The 21,307-nt window shown below is 44.0% G+C and overlaps 1 protein-coding gene across 2 annotated transcripts; it reads right to left on the reverse strand.

Moving 5' to 3' along the window:
- Window positions 1–8,262: 8,262 nt before the first annotated feature.
- EXD2 (exonuclease 3'-5' domain containing 2) lies at window positions 8,263–21,292 on the reverse strand. Of its 2 annotated transcripts, XM_008639525.2 has the most exons (9): window positions 21,007–21,292; window positions 19,877–20,282; window positions 18,699–18,955; window positions 17,513–17,639; window positions 16,447–16,772; window positions 13,959–14,065; window positions 13,580–13,715; window positions 12,492–12,848; window positions 8,263–11,721 (listed from the first exon to the last, which is right to left on the reverse strand). In XM_008639525.2, exons 2-9 carry the CDS (start codon window positions 20,213–20,215, stop codon window positions 11,505–11,507), a joined length of 1,866 nt encoding a protein of 621 aa, XP_008637747.1. In that variant the 5' UTR covers window positions 20,216–20,282; window positions 21,007–21,292; the 3' UTR covers window positions 8,263–11,504. The 2 variants fall into 2 exon arrangements, with proteins under 2 accessions (XP_008637747.1, XP_017597712.1); XM_017742223.1 differs by lacking the exon at window positions 21,007–21,292 and having other exon boundaries at window positions 12,642–12,848; window positions 19,877–20,972.
- Between the last annotated feature and the right edge of the window lie 15 nt (window positions 21,293–21,307).

Genomic DNA, 21,307 nt, shown 5'->3' on the forward strand with positions numbered 1-21,307 from the left:
TGCCTTACAAAAACTTGGTGAATCTGAGGTCCCACAGGAGAAGAAAAATGATGACAGACCATCTGCTATCTGGGGTGAAACTAGCACCGTATCCATCTAAATCTGAAGTTGTTTTGAATCATCTGCAACAGAAATGATTTGTGTTGACATCAGACCATTAGGTCATTGTCCATTCATCATGAGCTGGGGCTCACCCAAATTTCCATCCACAGACCACCAGCCACTACAGTATAAATAACAAAATCTGTAATTCTTTTTTGGCTCAGAAGCAGTTCTTTCACTAATAAAACACTGAAATCAGTGACCTGGCACTGTCTTCCATGGACTGAACTGAGGCAGACTGTGCACATTCATTTTTTTGCCCTCAGACTGAGCAGAAGTCAATAAATGAGCTATAGCCAGTGCATTGAGATTTAGAGGGGTTTGATGGTACTTTTAATTTTATATCTCTGCTGAATTTGTAATTTCTTCACCTCAGCCCATGGATCATGCTTTGGATGTGGATTTATTGAAGTCAAGATTTCACAGCTTTGAGCAAGATTCAGAATATACTTTATGGATGCAAGAGAGGTCAGAATGAAGAATTGGGACACAAGAGACACACCTTAAGGAAAGAACTTTCCTCCCATCCCTGAAGACTGATCAGCTGTGGCTCTGAAAATCCTGTTCAGCAACTTGATCTCCTCAAAATGCCCCAATCTCACTCTATTTCTGTTCCCCAACCCCCAACTATTTTGTTGCATTTTGGAATAATTTTTTCCAGCCCTGTTACACTGATTCCAGCTGTGCTGTACTTGAGGTGCAATGCCCTACCACCACCCACCTGCTGAAGCATGAGCTCAGCTACTGAGGCAGCACCCCTTCCCAAGGGCTTGAGGTTTTAGAAATGACAAGAACAGATTACCCCATGGGAGCTGTCGGAAGGAGCAGTGATGTATTTCCTACATTCACTGTGTGTGTTTTGGGTCTCCTTGATATGAAATTAACAGGGAACAGGAGCAGGAGGTGAAATTGTGAGGTCCACAATGACTGAAGTCAAGAGGTCTGTTCCCTGGTACTGCCTCTTACTCCTCCGGTCCTGGTGGACCCCAGTGATGTGACAACCTTCCACTTCAGTTTGGTGACACTCCAGCACCCAGTTCCCTAGCAGGCTCCTTTGTGCATAAATGCACAGAGCCCAGAGTCTGAGGTGGAGACACACAGATTTAATGCCTTTTATTCTCTTTTGTCAGAAAAATGTACTTACTTACTACTACTATTCACTGTTAAAAGAGAGAGGGAGCTTGTTGATACAAAAGTAATACTGCTTTCGTATACTGATAGCATTAAACCAGTGCAGCTTCCTCAGGATGGACACAGCTGCTAGATTCAAGGTGTTTATAGCACTACATTGCCAGGGGAATGAGCTATAAACACATAACAGGCCTCTGCACCCCCCTTGACAGCATCAGGTCACATTTCAGCTAGACAAACAAAAAAACCATCCAAAAGTTCACCTCTAATCAAAATAATAATTAATGCTATGCAAGTGAGGTCTAAATTTCTGCCTATCATGACAGAGACAGATGAATCCAGAGGGTCCTCTCCAGATGGTCTGCACTACCTTAGAAAATAGGTCCCTTGATGCATCTCAGTGGGCATTAACAGGCCACACCCAGCGAAGACCATTGACATTTAAGTATTTCACTGCTGAACACAGCCATGGTGCTCCTCAAGCCTGAACAAATGATACGTGCTCATCTGTCTCCTTGCCACTATTGTCCATCTCCCCAGCTGGCTCATCATCCAGCTACCTTGCAAGTGTCTTGTTCACACAGTGCAGCTGTTGATAGGCAGGCAGTTTCAGCAGGGGCAGCAAGCACCACAAAAGCAGCTCTAATGCCTTGTCTTTCATGTCCAATCTCCAGAGCAGTGAGGTTAGCACACATGCATAGAATGAGTTTCTACTCCTCTGCCACACATTAAAAATGGGAAGTCTGGTTATGTGTTTCTGACAATGTTCCCCAACATCTTTTTATGTCACTATCACCACAATCCACTGACAAATGCAGGAAGGAGGGTGGAGAAGCCCTTTCTTCCTTATCAAATCAGCACACCTAGAGCATTGAATCTTAGGGGTTAAAACATGCAAAATAGCTTGTTACCACCAAATCTGCCTGAACACCAGCATTTCATTCCACAGACTCTCTCACTAGGTTTACCATTACTCTCTGCATCCCCCATCCTTAAAAGAAACAAAGAGTCAGCCAGAGAAAAAAATACTTCAAAGTTCACTCCCTGGGAAGACTTTGAAGTTCTTCCTTGTAAAATGCTCTGTTAACTAACTGACAGTTCCTCTGTGCAGGAGCCTTTCTGAAGCAAACTGAAGCAGTATTGTATCATCAGGGACTTTCTTCCCCCTCTTCAAACCCTAAATGCAGTTTGGGATTTCTTGTTGGCAGAAACACGTGCAGTCACTTTAGCTGACATTTTTCAGACAGGCAACTCATTGAGAGTCTATTCACTGCTGGGTATTTTGAGAGGGGAAGGTGAAATTAAATCCTGCTGACCATACAGCTCAGCCCCAGCAAAGCAGGCACTACCACGTCTTGGTGATAGGAGGCTTGTTAAAAAAATTTGGCCTAGCTCTCCTCAAACTACCACAGGAAATATCAGTCAGTTTTCACCCTGAAAACATGAAGTGTGAAAAACAAACTATCTGGGGAGAACCAAGCTCACACTACTAAGGTCAGAGAAACTGTCTTGAACTAACTAGACTTTGGCCTCAGCACAGCATTTTTTTTTTTCCAGCACAGCAATTCCTACATCTCTATCCTTTCCCTCATGGATGATATGGGGTATTTTTTCTGTAGTGTGCCTAAGACACAGCACCCCATGGCTTTTGCAATTTCCTTCAAGTTGATTGTATTTTTCAGGCTTTCCCCTTCATCTTTGTTCAGGACACAAGTGAGAAAATCATGCTGGTTTTACTGGCATGTATTTCCCATCTTGATTCCAGCACAATTTGTCTCTTTGTACAGCAGTTCCATTTAACTTAATGGGGTGGTGGTGATGGTGGTGAAATCTCCCCAACAAACTCTCAGGAATTTTACAGAAAAATAAGGCTGGTGAGGTTACTGACTCCATTGTCTCCCCTAAGTGAATTTTGAGATTTTAAAAAAATGAGCACATACTTAGGAAGAGAAAGTTTGTTTGGGTCTCGAGGTCTGTTTTTGTAATTTTTCTCAAGGAAGCTGGGATCTTTTGAAAGCTACTAAGTTGCATTAAAAAAAAAATCCTCATTTGGCTTCTGTGTGCTTTTTTGAAGCATTTGATTGGAAGTGCCAAGTGCGGTGCTAACACATAGTGTGAAGAGCAAAGGGGAGGGAACACGTGCCAAGGTCACCTCCTCAGCAGTAGCAAAGGCAAGCTTCACAGCAGTGATATAAAACCTCCCTCTGATACAAGATACCACTCACAGCTACTTTTTAAGAGCTATAAAAATCCAGAGCAGGCACGTATTAATTAAAGTAGTTCAGAGAGAAGCTCTTTATGTCTGTCTTGGCAGCGGGTGACTGAAGGGCACATAGCAAGTGGGGGAGCAGAATGTCCATGGACAGAGTTAGCTAAAATATTTTAGTTTTTATCACCTCTGGGTTTGTCAGTGGGCAGCACAGATGGCTTGCAGCTGGGGAGCCAGTCAGTGTGCTGCTAAGAAAGCAATGTGACCTGTGTCATGAAGCAGTGCATACTGTAAGGAAGCTTTTCCTCATGACTAGTACAAACCTCCATCGTTGACATTTAAGTCCATAACCTTCCATCCTAGCTAGACTAGAAAGCACACCACAAAAATCCCCCTCCTCTTCAGCACAGTATGTTTCTTATTTACCTCTTCGTCCCTCCATTCTTTGTTTTGCCTAAACAAGACAAACTCAGTTCTTCTATGTAGGGGATGCCCAGCCCCTGCCCTGGAGGGATGTCTGCTGAGATAAGGAGATTGCTTGATCTTCCCAGGACTCCCGGGGAAGGCAGCTAACTTTGCAGTTAACAGCAAGAAAAGACAGACTCAGAATCCTCTAGGAGACCCTATGCAGATCCTTTGTAACCCATTGGCCTTTACCCTCTGACACCCACCCCCCATATCCCTATAAAAGCTATCCCCCTGCCCCTGCGAGGGCAGAGAGCGCTCGTCCCTGGCTCCCCTTCGCCGGAGTACGGACCAGGGGTACGGACCAACAATAAAGCTACCTTCTGTGCGGAACCAGCCACACGAGCCTCTCGTCTCTCTCCCTGGCTGGGCCTGGAGCCTGCCCTGCAGAGCTGAGCTGGAATCACGAGCTGACAATCACTAAAGAGCTGACAGCTTCTGCAAGGGCCCTCCTGCCAGCAGCTGAGGGAAGACACCGGGCCTCGGGAAGGCTATTCCTTTTGGGACCATCTCCCCGGACCGGTCACCTCTTCCTGGGTCAGAGCTACTGACCCCTCACCAGCTGTAATACTTCTAGACTTTGCTCATAAGCCACATTTCCACACTGATGTCTCCTGAAGAGCACAGGACTCACCTTCCAGAGTGGCAGGTTTTCAGCAAAAGAGGCAGTCATGAGGACAAGGACCCATTCAGGCTTTCCTCTGCTCCTTTCCCCTCAAGGCTAGGGCGAGGCAGGCCGAGGGACAATTGAGGTTAGTAGCCAAGTGCAAACCCACTAGCTATGGCCATTTCTCTTCCTTGTCCCCTACTGCAGCCCACCATGAGAAATAAGCTTTAGCTGTGAACTCACTGACAGGACACAGCTAGCAGTGAAACACATCCAGCAAAAGGTTGGTGGCTAGCAGGAAGTCTTTCTGGTTTTAACTGGTGATTATTCCAATTGAGTGAAATAGAGATAATCCATCTTTTTTAGCTCTTACATTTATCTACTTGTATTTACCTCACCTGCTGGCTTCTTTGTCCAAAACTGCAGCAGGCCTTACACACTCCAATATTTCACTATACACTGGAAACCTTGAAAGCAGTGGAGCATAACGGGGGCATGGAGCTAATGGGGCCAGAGCCCAGTGACATTAAGAGTTCCAATGCCTATTTGCAAGGCAGGGAAAAAAGGGGTATTTGGGTATTCTTGAGGATCTAACATTCACCTTCACCTATGGTGCACTTGAAGATGCACTTGAAGGCAGTTTTCTCCCACGTAAACACTTTGTCAAGACACAGGCAGTCTAATCTGATGTTTTCCAGGGCTCTGTAAGGATTTCTTAAGTTCCAATTTTACTGCTTGGACCGACTCTACTTCTAGTGTGGAGAAAATATCTGTAAAATGGAGGTGGTCTTTAAGACATCAGCACAGTGCTTTGAGACACACAGCTGAACAACATGTAGTCTTGCTACTCATATATCACAGGAGAACCAGAGGGGGACAGAAGATAGTATAAAGCTTTTAAAACATATGGAAAACATTATCTGAATAGCAAAAACATGACATAAAACTATACACACATACAGCTCAGATTTGAACTCTCCATAGCCCTTGCTAGACAAGTAGGGATAATGATTTTTTTTATTTATCGTGCATTGAAGGGAGTCCCACTCATATTTTCACACGCCCCAGCAGTCAGACAGTCTCCCTGCTTTTATTTACGGCTAGCAGTCCCGGACAGTCATGGAACAGAGGAAAAAGGAAAAGCAACTGGCAGATCTCAGCTAATGCTAAGTACTGTCTGACATTTTTCAAAGAACAATCAATTGGAAAGGAGTTGCTGTTAATCAATGTGAAACAGATACATTTCAGATCCCCACAGAGCATGATATAATGTGAAGCAGCTTCTTAGAGCAGCAGGGTTTTTTTGTGAAGGGAGTTTGGACAGGCAATTTTTCTCTTAAGCCTGCATTTCTGACAGCTGCCTAGTACCCTTTTCCCAGGCTTGTCATATTCGTGCCGAGATATATAAATGCCTTTTCCTTTTTTCCTTCTTAACCACTGCACAATCTTTCAGTTTTTTAAGCAAAGAAAGATAGAAGCCATATTTTCTATCATCTGTAGCCGAAGCTGAAGTTATTCCTGTACAAGGAAATGGCTTCTTGTTATCTGAAGATGACATCTCCATTTTACAGTAAAAGCCTCCATCCTTTTTTTTCTGTTCTCTTTACTCCTCTCCCCACCCCCCCCATCTCAAAGCTGAACTTATCCACTAGCTTGAAAAGAAAAGTAATAAAATAAAGATGGTTTTGCTTTGTTTCCTGGCGACCAACACCACTGAGACCCCAGGTAGCATCACACTGGCTAATTCAAGACAAAAACAAGTTCCATTACAGTTAAGTGGCAAGAGAGGATGCAGTACTAACCTTGGCACAGAAAATCCTTGGCAGAGCTGCCTGCTCGTCATGGTAGAATTCACAGCAATAGAAGAATATGTTTTGAATATGAGAAACTATGTTCCTTGCTTGTTTATCTGGCTTTTGGGTTTTTCTTTCCCTCTACTAAGCTTAACCATGTTGGCTCACTTGCATTACCCTCTTTACCTGTAAAAGTATTTAACAAAACCCCCTTGATGCAGGGCTAATACAAGAGGGCTCACTGTGGCTCCTTTAATAACTCCCAGAGAAAGGTGGATACATCTTCTTTGCACTTAGCTCAAACTACCTCTGCCTTTCTCCAGAACAATGTACCCCTCAGGGTGAGGCAAAGTCCTTATACCAATAACATGGTACTAAGTAGAAGAGAGAGAAAGGACTTTACAATGGCCCCTACTCCCAAAGAACACCAAAAGGGATGACAGCCTGTGGGAATGAAGAAGGTCTTATAGGTCTGGACTGCTGTGGAGGCCCAAAAGAAGGAGGAGATCAAGGAGCAGTGATGAGAATTGACTTGCTGGTTCAGACTACAGGTACCTCTAAATCGGTACAGAACACTGCAGACAGGCAGGTGACTCCTTGTTACAGAGGCTCCCTTTGCATGTGAAAAGACCCAGTTCCTCAAAGACACTTAGGCACAGGCCAAGGCAGTGAGGTACTTCTCAAGGCAACCACATTGCCTTCATGGAAGAACTCCCACCAAAACCATCATACAGATAGTGCAGAATCCAGATACTCCCTAAGGAGCCAGAGCAATAGAAATGCAGCAGGAAGAGAGCTTCCCATCCCTGCCGTTACTGAATACCAAACAGAGAAAAATGCAAGCCCACAGGGATACGTTGTCTTCAGTCCTGTCAGTCACAGATGTGACAGCTGGGACCTTTAGAGACTGTCAAAGGAGGAAAACCAAGGCACTCCAAATGCCAAGACTGTCAGCAGCATAATTAACATGTCATGTATGGTCTGCTCAAAAGTGCAGCACTTAACTGCATCTCCAACAGATAATGTTGCTCAGCTGGTAAATCCTGCACCTTGCAATAATGTCTAAGTTACTGAAAAACCAAGAAAAAACACCAACTGTAGTGTTTGGAAAGACAGAAATCAGTTTGCAGCCCAAGGAGGAAGGCAAGCTAGCCTACCACAAGGGCCATTGCCTCTCCCACTCCAGAGGCGCATCTGGAAATTTGTACCCAGTCATATTTTTACAGAACATCTGTTTCACATGGGCAAAACATATCAAACAAAAAGGATGGAGGCAAGTTCTGCAGGGAATTAATAAATCAAGACAGGTTTGGGGATCTCCGTAGATGGGGTGCGCTCCCCAGCAACCTGCAAGGACCAGTTTGAGGCAGGTGGCACCAAGCACCAGGTAAAAGGGAAAATTTCTCTCCCCCATCTCTGGCAGCATACTTTGGACAAACTTACAAATGTGAAGTGACAAGCAACAGAAAGAAAAATCCCATGTTATGAAAGGAGCCCATTCAGAGAGCATTGCCAATTCTCCCCGTGCACAGATAAAATGGATGTGTGTGGTTAAGTGCAGGACTGTCCCAGTTAAGGTAAAATACTTAAAAAAACCTAGATGAATGCTCAGGTTGAGAAAAATCTAAGGTTTCATTTGAATAAATGTAGATCTGTAGCCATGACTGACCAAAATGACCAGACCAAGGACAGCATCTGAATCCACTATTCAAACATACCTGAGCAAGCTCACTATCACATTGCTTAGAAGTACAGTATTGCTGCCAGCATGGGCTCTTCCACAGCTGATCTCTGACACACAAATCAGGGAAGGCACTGGAAAAGGAAACTCAGAGGGTGAGGTCCAGGTGTTATTTTAAGGAACAATGGACCTATAAGGACTGGGTAAGACACAAGGAAAGAAGAGAAAAAGCAAGCATGCAAGAAAGCAACAAAAGAGCTTCAAAAGTGGTAAGTCTGGTAAAAGAGTAAATTTTTATCGAATGTAACAATTAGCAATGGAGACATACAAGGAAGTTTTATCTATAGGCTAGTAGAAAATTTAAAATCATAATAAAATAAAGCTAATCTATTCCTGCATAATAAATACATTGCTTCCCCTCTTCTTTCAGAACTGAATTAAAATTACACAAGTTAAGGATATCTTACAAATAACAATGAATCTTAGTTTAGAAAATATTTGTGAAGGAAGTTCTCCTTGCTAGTTTCTATTTCTGAACAAGTGATTTGGAAAAAAACCTCTTCAATGATACCACTGGCTCCTTAAAAATAGAGGACCTGCAGTCCAGTTCTTGTCTGAACATTACTTTCTTGTCTCACAAACAGAAAAGACCTGACCCTGTGGTCAGCCAATCGGTTCCATTAAAGAGACCAGTTTTATCAGGAGTTCCTACATCAGAACGAAGGGAGAAAAAGCAGAACAAAGAGGTGAAATGGACACCTTGTACTCCTGATGACAGAAAAGGAGTTTCTGAGTCACACAGAAAGCTCTCAACATCCTGATCAGATGGAGACAGGACATAGCGCTATCTGAACACACACTCAAAATGCTTTGGAGAGAAATAGTTATATCCAAACTGCTGCTGTAGCCAGGAAGGTCTTGCTGGGATTATAATCAGCTGTGTGAATGAGCACAGAGACATACCACATTTGGCTAGATGACTTTTTGTTAAGACTTGCCAGTGGTACAGGAAAAAAATATTGCCCTTCTAATGAAATTGATCTCATTTGCAGCTCTGTGATAAGTAGTATTTATCATGAACCTGTGATTCCTCGTGCTGCTATTGCAGCTCCTCTGGGATAGCATTAATGTACCATTTCTCTCCACGGCTCCTACTTATCTCAAACAGTCTCTGCCACAAATAGGGTTTTTACCCCTGGCCTGTGAAATTTCTTGAATTATCTGATAAGGGACAGTTTCAGCCACAATCACAGCAGGTCCAGGATTCTGCCCAAATGTTGTAATAAAACAGGGGTCAACTGTGCTATACACAGTAGTGTGAAGATAAGGGTTTTACTGAAACTTCTTTACAGAGAGGTATAAAAGTTGAGCATAGCTTCATCATTCAGTAGAAGCACACTCATCTCATGCAATCAAAATAACCAAAAGTGATTTTTACAGAAAGGAGTATGCATTTTTAAAAAGTTATCTTTAACTAAGGTCTAGCACCAGACAAAAAATGTGAATATTTAAGGAAGTTAAACAGCAGCACATTTTAAAAAACAGCAATAATAATTAGCACACACTAGCTTATATTTTCAAAGCATTTTACAAAAACATGAATTAATTAAGGCTCACAACACCCTTGTGAGATAGTTAAGTATTATTAGTCCCATTTTAGAGACAGAGAAACAGGCATGGAAAAAGTATAACCTGCTCACCACCACACATGTCAAATCCAGGTACAGAACATCAGATTTTCCATTTTTTGCCATGTGTGGTCTGATCTCTTACAAGCTTCTGGTCTTCAATTGTTTCCTCTCATCTCTTTTAAGACACCTGTCCTTATTTCAGTCCGATATGAAAAGGTACTCACCAAGAGCTATTCATGGAATCACGGAATGGTTTGTGTTGGAAGGGACCCTAAAGAACATCCAGTTCCAACTTCCCTACCAGGGACTGGCATACCTTCCACTAGACCAGGTTGCTCGGAGCTCCATCCAACCTGGCTTTGAACACTTCCAGGGATGAGGCATTCACAGCTCCCCTGACAAGCGGTTCCAGTGCCTCACCACCCTCACAGTAAAGACTTTCTTCCCAATATCTAATCTAAACCTAGCCTCTTTCAGTTTACAGCCACTAACCCTTGTTCTATCACTACACACTCGCGTAAAAAGTCATAGGAGAAGTGCTCCAGCCTTCTTTGTAGCCCTCCTCTGGACTTGCTCTACTATATTGGTGGTCCCAGAGCTGGACACAGTACTCCAGGTGGTCTCACGAGAGCAGAATAGAGGGGGAGAATCAGCTCCCTTGACCTCCTGGTCATGCCTCTTTTGATACACCACGATGCAGCTGGCTTTCTGGAAAAGTCATCAACACATTCCAGGAACCTCCTTATGCCCTGCTGTGTTGCCTCTCCAACAGATATGGGGTGGCTGAAGTCCCCCATGAAGACCAGGCCTTGTGAACCCAAGGCTGCTCTTATCTATAGAGGGCTTCATCCACTCAAGTCTTCCTGGTTGGGCAACCTGTAGCAGATCCCCGCTGTCACCTGTCCCTGCCCTCCCTTTAATCCTGACCCATAAGTTCTTGGTTGACTCCTCCTCCATCCCTAGGCTGAGCTCCATGCACTCCAGATGGAGCTCTGTGCACTCCAGCCAGTCACTGACATAGTAAGGTGACACCTCCTCCTTGCTGCCAGTGCCTGTTCTTCCTGAAGAGCCTGCACCCTCCATTCCAACACTCCAGTCACAGGAGTTACGCCACCCCGTCTCTGTAACAGCCCTGCACGCGTGAGCACACTATTCACGACAAACAAGCGGAATTAGGAAAACCATTTTTTATGAACTCTGTTACTGGAAGCTGGTTAACAAAAGACTTAACATGGGTATTTCCATACTGCCAGAGTGTCATTTCTCATCGGGCACTTGCCACCAGAAAACTTGCTGAGGCCTATCTGCAATGCTGGTACAGCTCAGCATCTGCAAAAAAAGTAAGGTTTCTTTGCTTCTTCCAAACAAGGAATCTCTCTCTGGCAGGGGGTCTTCTCTAAGAAGAACTCATACGAGTACAGCTGCACTGAAAACAAAGACTTCTATCAAGAAGACTCCCAAGGTAAAGCCAAGGGCATAAATGTATGTCAGAAAATCTGGAAATGTTCATCTATTGTGCTTTTGTTGCCTCTCTCTGGACTCACTCTATTACAAGAGATGGTCTGGAGGCATCAGACATCCTGGGGGCTAGAAGATGATTCTTCATAGTCACTTTGAGAAGACAAATTCCCTTATCATACCATTCTTCCACTGAACTGGTGAGTGACAGACTAGGATTAAACTTCCAAACCACCTGAAACTTCAAGTCAATGGATTTAACTCTATAAACTGTCAAATTTAACTCTGTCAAATCTGGCATATCTACTGCTGCCTTTTTGCAAACCCAGGCCCCAGGTGTTAGCGGAGACATAGAAATAAAAGTAGTCCTTCCATCTTCAGTTACATTATGTCCATTAGACACTATCCAGAGTCCAGGAAGTTAGTTTCATGACAGCTTGATCTGAAGATCCTCCCCATACTTTTGGATCAGCTTCATGTGGTTATGGTCCACTGACCATTGTTCTGGGAGGTGTTTGGGCTTCATGCTGTCCAAGAAATGCTGCCGCCAGCGTCTTTCCAGCTGCATAAGGGAGCGCAGGCCTCCTTTAGCACAACACTGCACCACCTTCAGTCCATGTGGCATGTAGCTCTCGTTGCAGATCCTGCCAGGACACAAGCACAATTTATTTTCACACAAGCCCACTGTCAGACTCCAGATCTGTCTCCAGTGAACAAGACTGAAGACAAGACATTGAAGACATTGAAGATACTTTCAGCTGCAGAGTTTAATTACAGACAGAGGGTAAGCTAACCAAGAGGAAGAGTTTTAAGCTTTGCTTCAAAGCCAGACTGCTTTCTGCTACACAGTTACACCATAAAGCTGGTTTCTCTGAACTGAGAAAGTGTTCTTCTTTTACAGCAACACTAAACAAAGCTCTTAAGGTCCATTATAAACTCCTCAGGAGACTGCAAATTTCTCAAGGCAAGAACTATATGACCCTCCAGAGCACTGAGCCTGTCACTTAATTCCCTGCCTGGATAGGCTCTGAGTTACAACATCGGCACTTTACAAACAACAGCGAGCATAACAAGGAGAAAATACTCATTTCATGCAGAGACTAGACACTTGTTAAGAAAAGATATTTGGGGAGGCTTTGAAAAAGTGAAGAAGAGGAGACTTCCGATATGACTGTCCTTCAGACTCTTTTCCTGATCTGTCCTTCAAAAGAAGTATAAAATGTTGGAAGGGAAGATGAAGAGCAAGAACAGAAGACTGGTGAGGAGGAAAGGAAAAAGAGAAAGAAAGAAGAGCTGCAGCTCAGAGACCAGTGGTGGGTTGAGGGGAGACGGGTATAAACAAAAACAAACCCAGTAAGAAATGCAATATAAATGACTATAAACCTTACATCCAGCCTACATGGGCTTGCTATACCTGGTTTCCAGACCAGCTGCTGCCTGGAGCGTCTCTGGAGTGACTGTCTCTGTGTTATAGAAGTCCTTGATGCTTTGCAGCAGCTCTGCCCTTCGGGGGTCAGGCAGGCTGTCTGCATTCAGCAGGGCTCGCGCCCCCGAGCGCACTTGCCTGCGCAAAGGGTCCTCCAGGAGACGCACACCTTCCTCGGAGCCGATGGGGGCCCCAAACTCCTCGGCCAGCTGCTGCTTGAGATGGTTGTCATAGTAATTGGAGATAGCATGGCAGGATGTGCAGAGTAGGAGTACGTCATGCGAGTTGTGGTCCTTCATCTGGATGGGGAAGTGTCTTCGGTATTCGTGAGGAACAACATTCTTCCTAGAGAAGACAAAACAGACAGCTCATTGCATTTGTCTGGAGCTGCTGCTCCCCAGTTCCTCCTCCTTCTGCCCCAGAAAGGGTAAATTAAAACTAAAAGTCCAGGTAAACAAAGATTACCAGGACTCATAGTACAGAAAGTGATTATTTTTATTCTTTTCATTTGTAGTTCTCTCTACAGATTTTCTGCATTTCTCTTGTTTCCTTTCCAAAAATTCATCACTTTCAATTAAAGATTCATACTGTAAAAAAAAAAAAAATCAAGTAATGCACTATGAGAAGCATACTTCTCAACTAATCAGTAGCAGACAAAAAGACAAAGACAAAAATCTTGTTCTTTTGGACCTCATGAGCTTTAGGCTCACCCAAACCTTTCAAAAATATAAGGACTAAATAGTGGAAGTAGTAGTACAGCTATTTTCAGAAGGGGATGCCCCCCACCCAGTGTGTGTCAGCACACTGCTGCCCCCAGCGTTCAAACTACAGCACATACATGTTCCATATGCTTTTATCTCTCCCAGGGTCAGTATCTCCTCCCTCTATAAGAGGAAAGGTTGGTCTCTTCGGTGTCTCACACAGCCATACAACTGCAGAACATTCAGCGTCCCATCCAGGATATGAACAAGCACAATGGTTCAGGCCGCTAACCAAGCTTCTGGATGCCAAACTAGATGCAGACCTCAGTCCTGTTTTAGAAGATGCATTTTTCTCCAATCCATGAAACAACTCACCGAATATAGGATTCTCGCCTGCCACATACAACACAGAGGTTTTCTTTGACCGTCAGATAATAATCAACTTGAGACTCAGGACGTCCTGAAGGCTCAAACCGCAGCTTCACAACAAATGGGTCTGTGCTAACTAGCTCTAAAAGGATAAAGGCAAAGGGAAAATATTCAAGACAAAGTTGCATTGGAAAGCTAAAATAACGATGCTACAATGTAAGAATTCACTTCACTTCACTACAATGTAGTGAATCCCTAACAGTATTTCCAATAAGAAAGGATACAAAAAAATTCAGGCTCCATTATGAAGAAGAGAGAGAAGAGATAGGAGAGAGAACAGAGAAAGCTGTATTTCAAATATCAACAGGAAAACTGGTATGCCTACCTCCAATCCCCTTGTCCAGATACCACTGAGCCTTCTTGCGATCACAAGTGCACAGGGGCTGTCCATCTGGTGCATGCAGGAAGCAGTTGTCATACAGTGGAGATTTTCTATGAAACAACGGCAGTATTACAGCAACTATAATAGCATGCAAAAAACTCCAGAGCTCTCTACAGCCCTATGTGTCACCATGCAGTTCAAGTGGCCTCCTCCAAATCACAGGAGTACCCCTAACACACACTTGAGGCTGCTGAGACTCCACAGGCTGCTGCTAAGGGAAGCAGTACATCTGAAAACTTATACAGGGTTCAGCAATTGACTCTAAGGCATCTTTGCTCTCCTGCTGCCAACAGAATTGTAACTCTGAATCCCAATTTTCAAGAGATGCCGTCAGTGATGACAGCCTTTAAAAAAAACTGCATTAGAAAACAAAAGAGAATTGAAGTCACAAAGGATGATGAGCTAAGAGTAAGCTCAAAGACAGCATCAACTTACAGGCAAGGCAGTTTCAAGGATCGGCTGCCTAAGCCTGAATTTTAACGTTTTATTATGAAATTTTCTCTAAAACTTAGTGTGAATAGCAATTACTTCATTCACCCAAGAGAAATGATCCAAAAACGCTCTTGCAGCACTGAGAACTCGAACATATGAGTTCAGGAGAGCAACAAAGCTGAGCTGATGCCCTCAAACACAGGCCCCAACCCTTTGGCAGTGACAAGAAGTCTTGCTTGAGCAGTCTCTGGCAGTTTGTGGCAGTGTGTGGAAGGGCTCTTTTTTGCAGAAAATGTTTCCTTACTCTGCCAACCTCCTTCAAACAAAATTGGAGAGTGAAGCAGGCTGGGCTCAGAGATGACCTGGGAGGAACTGGTCAGACATGTCACAATACACTGTAGAAAAGTGTATTTTCTTCTCTACAGTGAGATTGTACAAATTAGTACTCAGCAGAGCTCTACCAGCTAAAAAGGTTGATTCACAGGCTATGTAAGCTGACAAAATTATTTCTTCTGAGGTCCATGAGGGGAAAAAAACCCAACGAAAGATACAGGAGGGCTCCCTCCACTGAGCATCAACAGTTCAACTCAGTCACTATGATAATTTCAGTACTTCCCAACTCTAAATGGATAAACATTTAAACTAAACAGACTTAAACAGAAAGGAAGAGTGAAAACTGACTTTTGAAACCACATCCAGTGTTATTACAGACCAGAGCCACATTGCTGTAAATAATGTAAAAAACAATGAGTCTACAGATCTCTCATGAAGTCAAGCACAATGAAAAACAAAAAATAAATAAACAAATATGGGGAGATCTCAATTTATCTTGGAATGTAATTTTGTTTGAATTTTAATCCTCCCATGAGATGCAGTCCTCCTGTTTTATATTACACAGCCTCCATATAAAAAAAAAAGAGGGACTTGCTCTGTAAAACACAATACTGTTAATGACTGTTAATGAAATCAATACTACTGACTACACTAAAGTTTCTCCATTGCCAATCAAATAAATAGAAGAAGACAAATACAGAAATGTCTGACTTTCTTTCCCAATGATAATTACATATAATTTTAGTTATGTCCAGTGATAAATTTTATTAGATTGTATCCCAACAAAACCAAACATACCAGTACCCTGCATCTTCCACTGCATTAAGCTTAAAGCAACTTTTTCAACTTGTTTTAAATTTAAAAACCACTGAACTCTCCCTAGCAAAAGCCTGTAAGAATTTAGGATTAGCTCCAAAAAATCGCCTGCAAGGATGGTGATCCTGAATCCAGCAGCATCTGCTTCTGCAAGGCCAAAGCAGCACCATTCTCTCTTCTCGCCCCCTGGCCAGCACAGGAGGGCACTACTTTGCTGCTACCACAGGCTGTTCCTTCCTGTTCCCTCTGACACCTTGTATAACATCTTACCCCTGTTAACCTTAGCTTTCAGCCCTGCCATCTCTGTGGTCACAGTGACATGGGACAGCAAAGGACAAACAACAGTACACGAGGCAGATCCTGATGAAAGCACAAGCTCTGTGCCACCTTTTCCCTGGAGGAGACAGGACACAGCTGTTTGAGCAGTAGAATCACGGAATCATAGAACATGCTGAGTTGGAAGGGACCCACCAGGATCACCGAGTCCAACTCCTGGCCCTGCTCAGGACACCTTGGACACCCAAGAATGACACCTGGACAGCCAACTGCCTCCTGCTGGAACTCTGCTCTCTGGCTGATGCTTCCGCAGGGGAAGAAAGGAAGGGAAAACTTGAATACAACACCTCAACTTGCTCATGATCTAAGTAGAAATCTAAGTGCTGCCCCCGCTTGCAATACCACCTAGAGGAAAATGAGGAAAACAGAAACAGGATCTGATGCCCATGACTGTTAGGGCCTGTGTTCCCTTTCCTAGCTCATATGATCTACTTTGTTTAATGACTAGAGCATGAGGCAACACTCAAAGTTTTCCATATGCAATGCAAAGAGTAAGATGTGCTCATATACTCACCTTGCAGAATATCCCACACCCAGAGGCTTTCGCTTCTGCCTCCGTGGATCTCTCATTTGCTGATTGCCAGAGGGCTGGCCATTCACCCAAGACTTCCGATTCTTTGTTTTCTGAGGGGAACGCCCCTCTCCACTCTTCTCCTCTCCTGTGCTGCCACTCTTTCTTCCTCTAAATGGGATATCCACCAAGCCCTGGCATTTTCCCCGTGCTTTCTCCCAAGCAGTGACAGAGTTTTCACCTTCAGATGTAGCAGGGAGGCTGGTAAATCCCAGCAAATGGAAGAACAGAGCCACTGAGACCTGGGCATCCCTAGCAGCATAGAGAACCTGCAGAAAAGCACAGAAATTGAGATACTGACAAACAGCAAATCCTCCCAAACATTATCAGTCTTCAGCATTTGGTACAGTAAAGCCAGAAGCTGGATTTATTTCCTTTTGAAGTTCACATGAAGTTTTGCCAGTTGAGTGGCACTTTCATAACATCACCACACCCCACTACCCGGGGGTAGTGCCCCCAGGAACTGCAAGGGACTGCAAATATACTTAGGTCAGACATCCTCCTACCCCACCAATCCCTCCCTCACAAAAAGTTCCCTCTTGGCATACTGGCTGCGAGTACTCAGCATGGTTCTTTGTCCTGCCACTCCCTCTACCGGTCACTGCTACCGCAGGCGTGTGCAGCTTGATTAAAGAAACTGAGCAGTCGGGGAAAACACAATGCTCTGAAGAAGGTGAACAAGATTTCCAGTGTCTCTCTAATATTGCCCCGACTGCTACAGACTGAAGAAAATACTAAAAAGGTGAGGTTTTGGAAGCCTTTCTTCAAGGGATCTTGCCTCACAGATCTTTCAGGACTAAAGGAAAACAAGCGAGAATAGCAGAAAATTATCTTCATGGAAAAGGAGGGAAATGCAGGCCGTGAGCCTGAAATTAACTTTAGGCCACGTCACACATAAGGTTTTGAGGTATAATTTGAATAGGCTCAGATCTCCCTGTTGTAAAGCCTCTTTCTCTACTAAGAAGGCTACTTTTCCTCCCAAAACAGTAAGTTGAAGTGGAGGACACACCTGATCTTGTGTCAGTTCTTCTGCCTCCCAGTTGCTGCAACGCACATGAGGAGACTTGTCAAGCGGGAAGTTCAGGACTTTTTCAGCTAAAGACTTAAGGCTAAGGCAGTTGCGAAGTAGATCCTTCCTTCAGTTCAACAAAGAAAGTGAAACAAACATATTAAAAATTGAACTATACACTCATGCAAATTCAGTTGGCCTCATAGAGCCTGAACCTGTGAGAACACAATGCACACGATGCATGACTCAAACAGCACACAACTGCCTGTCAGCTTTACAGGCCCTCTCCCTCCCTTCTACTAAAATGTCCTTTCTAGATTTAGTAACTATCTTGCGTCTGCAATATGCAAAGCAGGCAAGGCTGGGAGTTAGTAACATTTAAGGCTGAAGTGTTTGGCTCTCAACTACTCAATTCTGAACTAAAGAGGTCCATCATACAGTGATGGACCACCTGTCCAAGGGATTCATGAGAAGCCCAAGAGCCAGGAATGACTCAGAACAATCCTGGCCACTAGAGACAAGAAGTCCATCCTCAGTGCCAAAAAGGCACCAAGAGGTCAGCAAACCCATGGCCCAGATCACTAACACTACACCCCGGCCATACACATAACTGTACGTGAAGAATATCTGCAAGTAAAGCATTGTTTTAGGAAGAGTGAAGGATAAGAAAATGGCATCATAACTGTAACCTTTCCATAGAAGCACTGTTATTAAAAGAGAAAACTGGAACTGGCTTATTTAGTAATTTTTCAAGAAATTTTGAAATTCAACAGTTCACTTACATGCCCTGGGCACATTTAACTCATACTTCTAGGCATTCTAGTGTATTCAAATATCTGCTGACAGTGTTCACTCTCACTGCATTACATCATTGTGCCTCGACTTCTTAAAAGCTGAAGCACAATACACAGAAAAGTCCACAAAGGTATTAGTCTGTGAGAGAAGACTAACAGACACAACTAGCAAATGAAATCCTCATGAAGATTTCATTTCCATTAAGATCGCAGAATAGAAGCATGACATGTTCTTGGGCTGCAGCTATCAATTCCCTAAAGCTACCCTAAAGCCACCCTAAGAATTCCAGACATACCAGCCTGATATCATTCAGTTTATGCAAATCACCTAAGAAATATTTCCACCTCAAATGATGCCTCAAACAGAGCTACCTCTGTCTTCGGGCACTTACCGCTGTCTCATGGCTAAATACCGGAGATCCATGCTCCCTTTGACTGGAAGACCATAATCATGAAGTAATTTGCAAGCATCTTCCCAGCATCCTACCCCAACTTTCAACACAGCACTATCTGCCATGATGTCCAACAAAGTCTTTGGAAGAGTCTGGCCACTAGCAACAAGCTTGGGCAACCGAACAAGAATGCAGAGGCCACTGGAAGAAGCCATCTGTAGCAGGGATACAGGATTTGCTTTTCCCTCCACAGATACCTGTAATGAAGTAAAAAATGAGAGTCCAGGTTACAGTATTATTAGTAATACTGGAGCTGAAGCAAATTGCAAAAAAGGCCACTGAAGGCAGGAAATACTTATCGGTTTATACAATCAAGTATTGTTACATGTCTCTAAAAATTCACTGCAAGTTATGTGGTCTTTTTCACAGTATTAATGTCCCCAAGTTACTCCTTGCCACATTCTCACAAGAGAATCTTTCCCCCTTTCACCCTTCCCCTTCATAGCTGAGCTGGTGGAAGAAATCAGAAATATTTTTTAATGCACATCAGCACAAAGCCAACCGCTACATAAATGTTTATGGCAAATACATTGTTTAGCTGTGGCTTATACTAATGACTGTGGGGTGAATAAATTTCCAGTCAAAACAGTGGCAAAGCCAGGCTTTATAAATTACTTTACACCTGTTTTGAGATGTCACACATGCAAATGTACAAGCAGAAGAGAAAGTTTGTTTTCTGGTTGTCCCAGGGAGTTTTATCTTCATATCAGCATTATCCTCCTTTTTGGATTTAGTGTTCTTAAGATATTGTTTCTTGAATATGTAGCTGGATTTAAAATAGTGTAAGCTCAAGCTACTTCTAGTAAATCACCTTTAAAGAGATATTACACAAAACACATAATGCTATATTTAGCTATATGACCGTTACTATATTTAGTAAAGTCGATTTATCACAGGAACTCAGTATATAAATACATCTGGTGAATTAAAAACTTAGCACACTTAAACGTAAGAGCAATCAAAATTAGCAGCTACTTCACTGCTGCCATGACAGACAATCACAGTTTCAATAGTCAGTCCTGTGGTACCTGTTTCAGCAAAGGAATTACTCCACCTTCAATGATCTCCCCATGCAATTTGCAATCTAAAGGAAGGAGAGGCTCTTCTTGATCACTCACCCACTCACAATCAATTCCAAGAACCGGCCACTTCTCCAGCTCCTTCTTCAGCAATGGTTCAACATGATCCCACACCTCCTGCTCTGAAACTATCACTATGTCTGCACCAAGGGTCCTCTCTACCCAGGAAAAGGTGGGAGATCTGAAGAAGGAAAGCACCTTCTTATCCTCTCCCTTAATGAGTTTCTCATCTTCTGACTTTACTGCTGCTTCCTCTTGCTGACTACTACAGCATGTTTTTCCTTTCCGACGCTGGGTTGCTTTCCACAAAACCAGGCCCCCCAACGCAACACCCAGCAGGGTTGCCAAAGTAATCGTCACGGCTGTTTGCTTGGCCATTTTTTATTGCCCTTTCTGTCCCTTCACCTCACCCTCTCAAAACAGCATTGTGGGATTTCATCATGGCCTGCAGAGAAAAATGAGAGAGGCAGAAATTAAAGACAACATAATGAAATGTGTTTGGAAACATTAAACACATACAGTGGTACCATAACAAGGTTCTAGCCACAACTTGTGATCCTGATAGAAAAAAAGTCTGGGTCCCACTTTGATAGACTGGGGGTCTGAGGACAGACTGCTGCAGTGATGGATTGGGCAGGAAGGGGAGACTGAATACTGCTGTTGATCACACAACTAAAAACCTAAAAGGGAATCCATTAAATTAAACTGATGCAACTGGATGCTTCCACAAACTCTGCTATTCCAAGAATAAACCAGTCACTGTTATTATCAACATCTTTTAGTTCAGTTTGGAACTAGATCAACCTAAACAAGGCCAAAATGAAATTGCTGCAGAATAAGCATGTCCGTTCACGCATTAGTAAATAACAGGCATTTGTCCATTATATTCACATCCATACTAGGGTCAAATAGCTCTTCAGGCATTGAAAAGCCCTAAAGCAGCAGCATCTATTTTTAACACAGCTGTCCCTGTATCATACAGAAGCGTAGTACCCCTTCAGTAAACTGAAATCAACCCTGTCTCTGCATCCCTACCTCCCCAACCCACTGCATCGTTTCAAAAGGGCTGTCCTTGCGCACTCTTCCCCGCAAGCAGAAGTTCGGGTGTCGATGCTACTCCAGCCCTGCGCAGACACTCCCAGCACCCCGAGCACGGCCCGGGAACCTGCCTGAGCGCCCCCGAAGCAACAGGTCCTTCACTGCCACCCCGTAAACTGAGCGCGAACACCGGCTGCAACGAAGCCGCCCGCAGCGATGGCCTCTCTCTCGGTCCACCAGCCCCTACCCCTCTGGGAATCGGGGGGTGCCTGTGATCCTTGTGCGGATCCCCCGCCGGGGCAGGAGAAGCCCCGATAAGACACCCCAGGCGCGGCTCAGCCCCGGCGGCAGTGGTGCGCCAAGACCCGGGGGCGGGCCTCGGACCGCAGCCGAGCGCTCCTCCGGGCCGCTGCCAGGCCCGGCGGGGTGGGG

Source organism: Corvus brachyrhynchos, unplaced genomic scaffold (assembly GCF_000691975.1).
Source record: "Corvus brachyrhynchos isolate BGI_N302 unplaced genomic scaffold, ASM69197v1 scaffold115, whole genome shotgun sequence".
Lineage (NCBI taxonomy): Eukaryota > Metazoa > Chordata > Aves > Passeriformes > Corvidae > Corvus > Corvus brachyrhynchos.

Excerpts from the sequence above, each read along its gene's own strand:
- EXD2 (XM_008639525.2), bottom strand. The coding sequence starts at position 20,215 with ATGGCCAAGCAAACAGCCGTGACGATTACTTTGGCAACCCTGCTGGGT. Across the intron at positions 16,773-17,512 it reads AAGAACTGACACAAGATCAG|GTTCTCTATGCTGCTAGGGA; the intron begins GTGTGTCCTCCA and ends GCTTTTCTGCAG. Across the intron at positions 12,849-13,579 it reads AGGCGAGAATCCTATATTCG|GAAGAATGTTGTTCCTCACG; the intron begins GTGAGTTGTTTC and ends TGTCTTCTCTAG.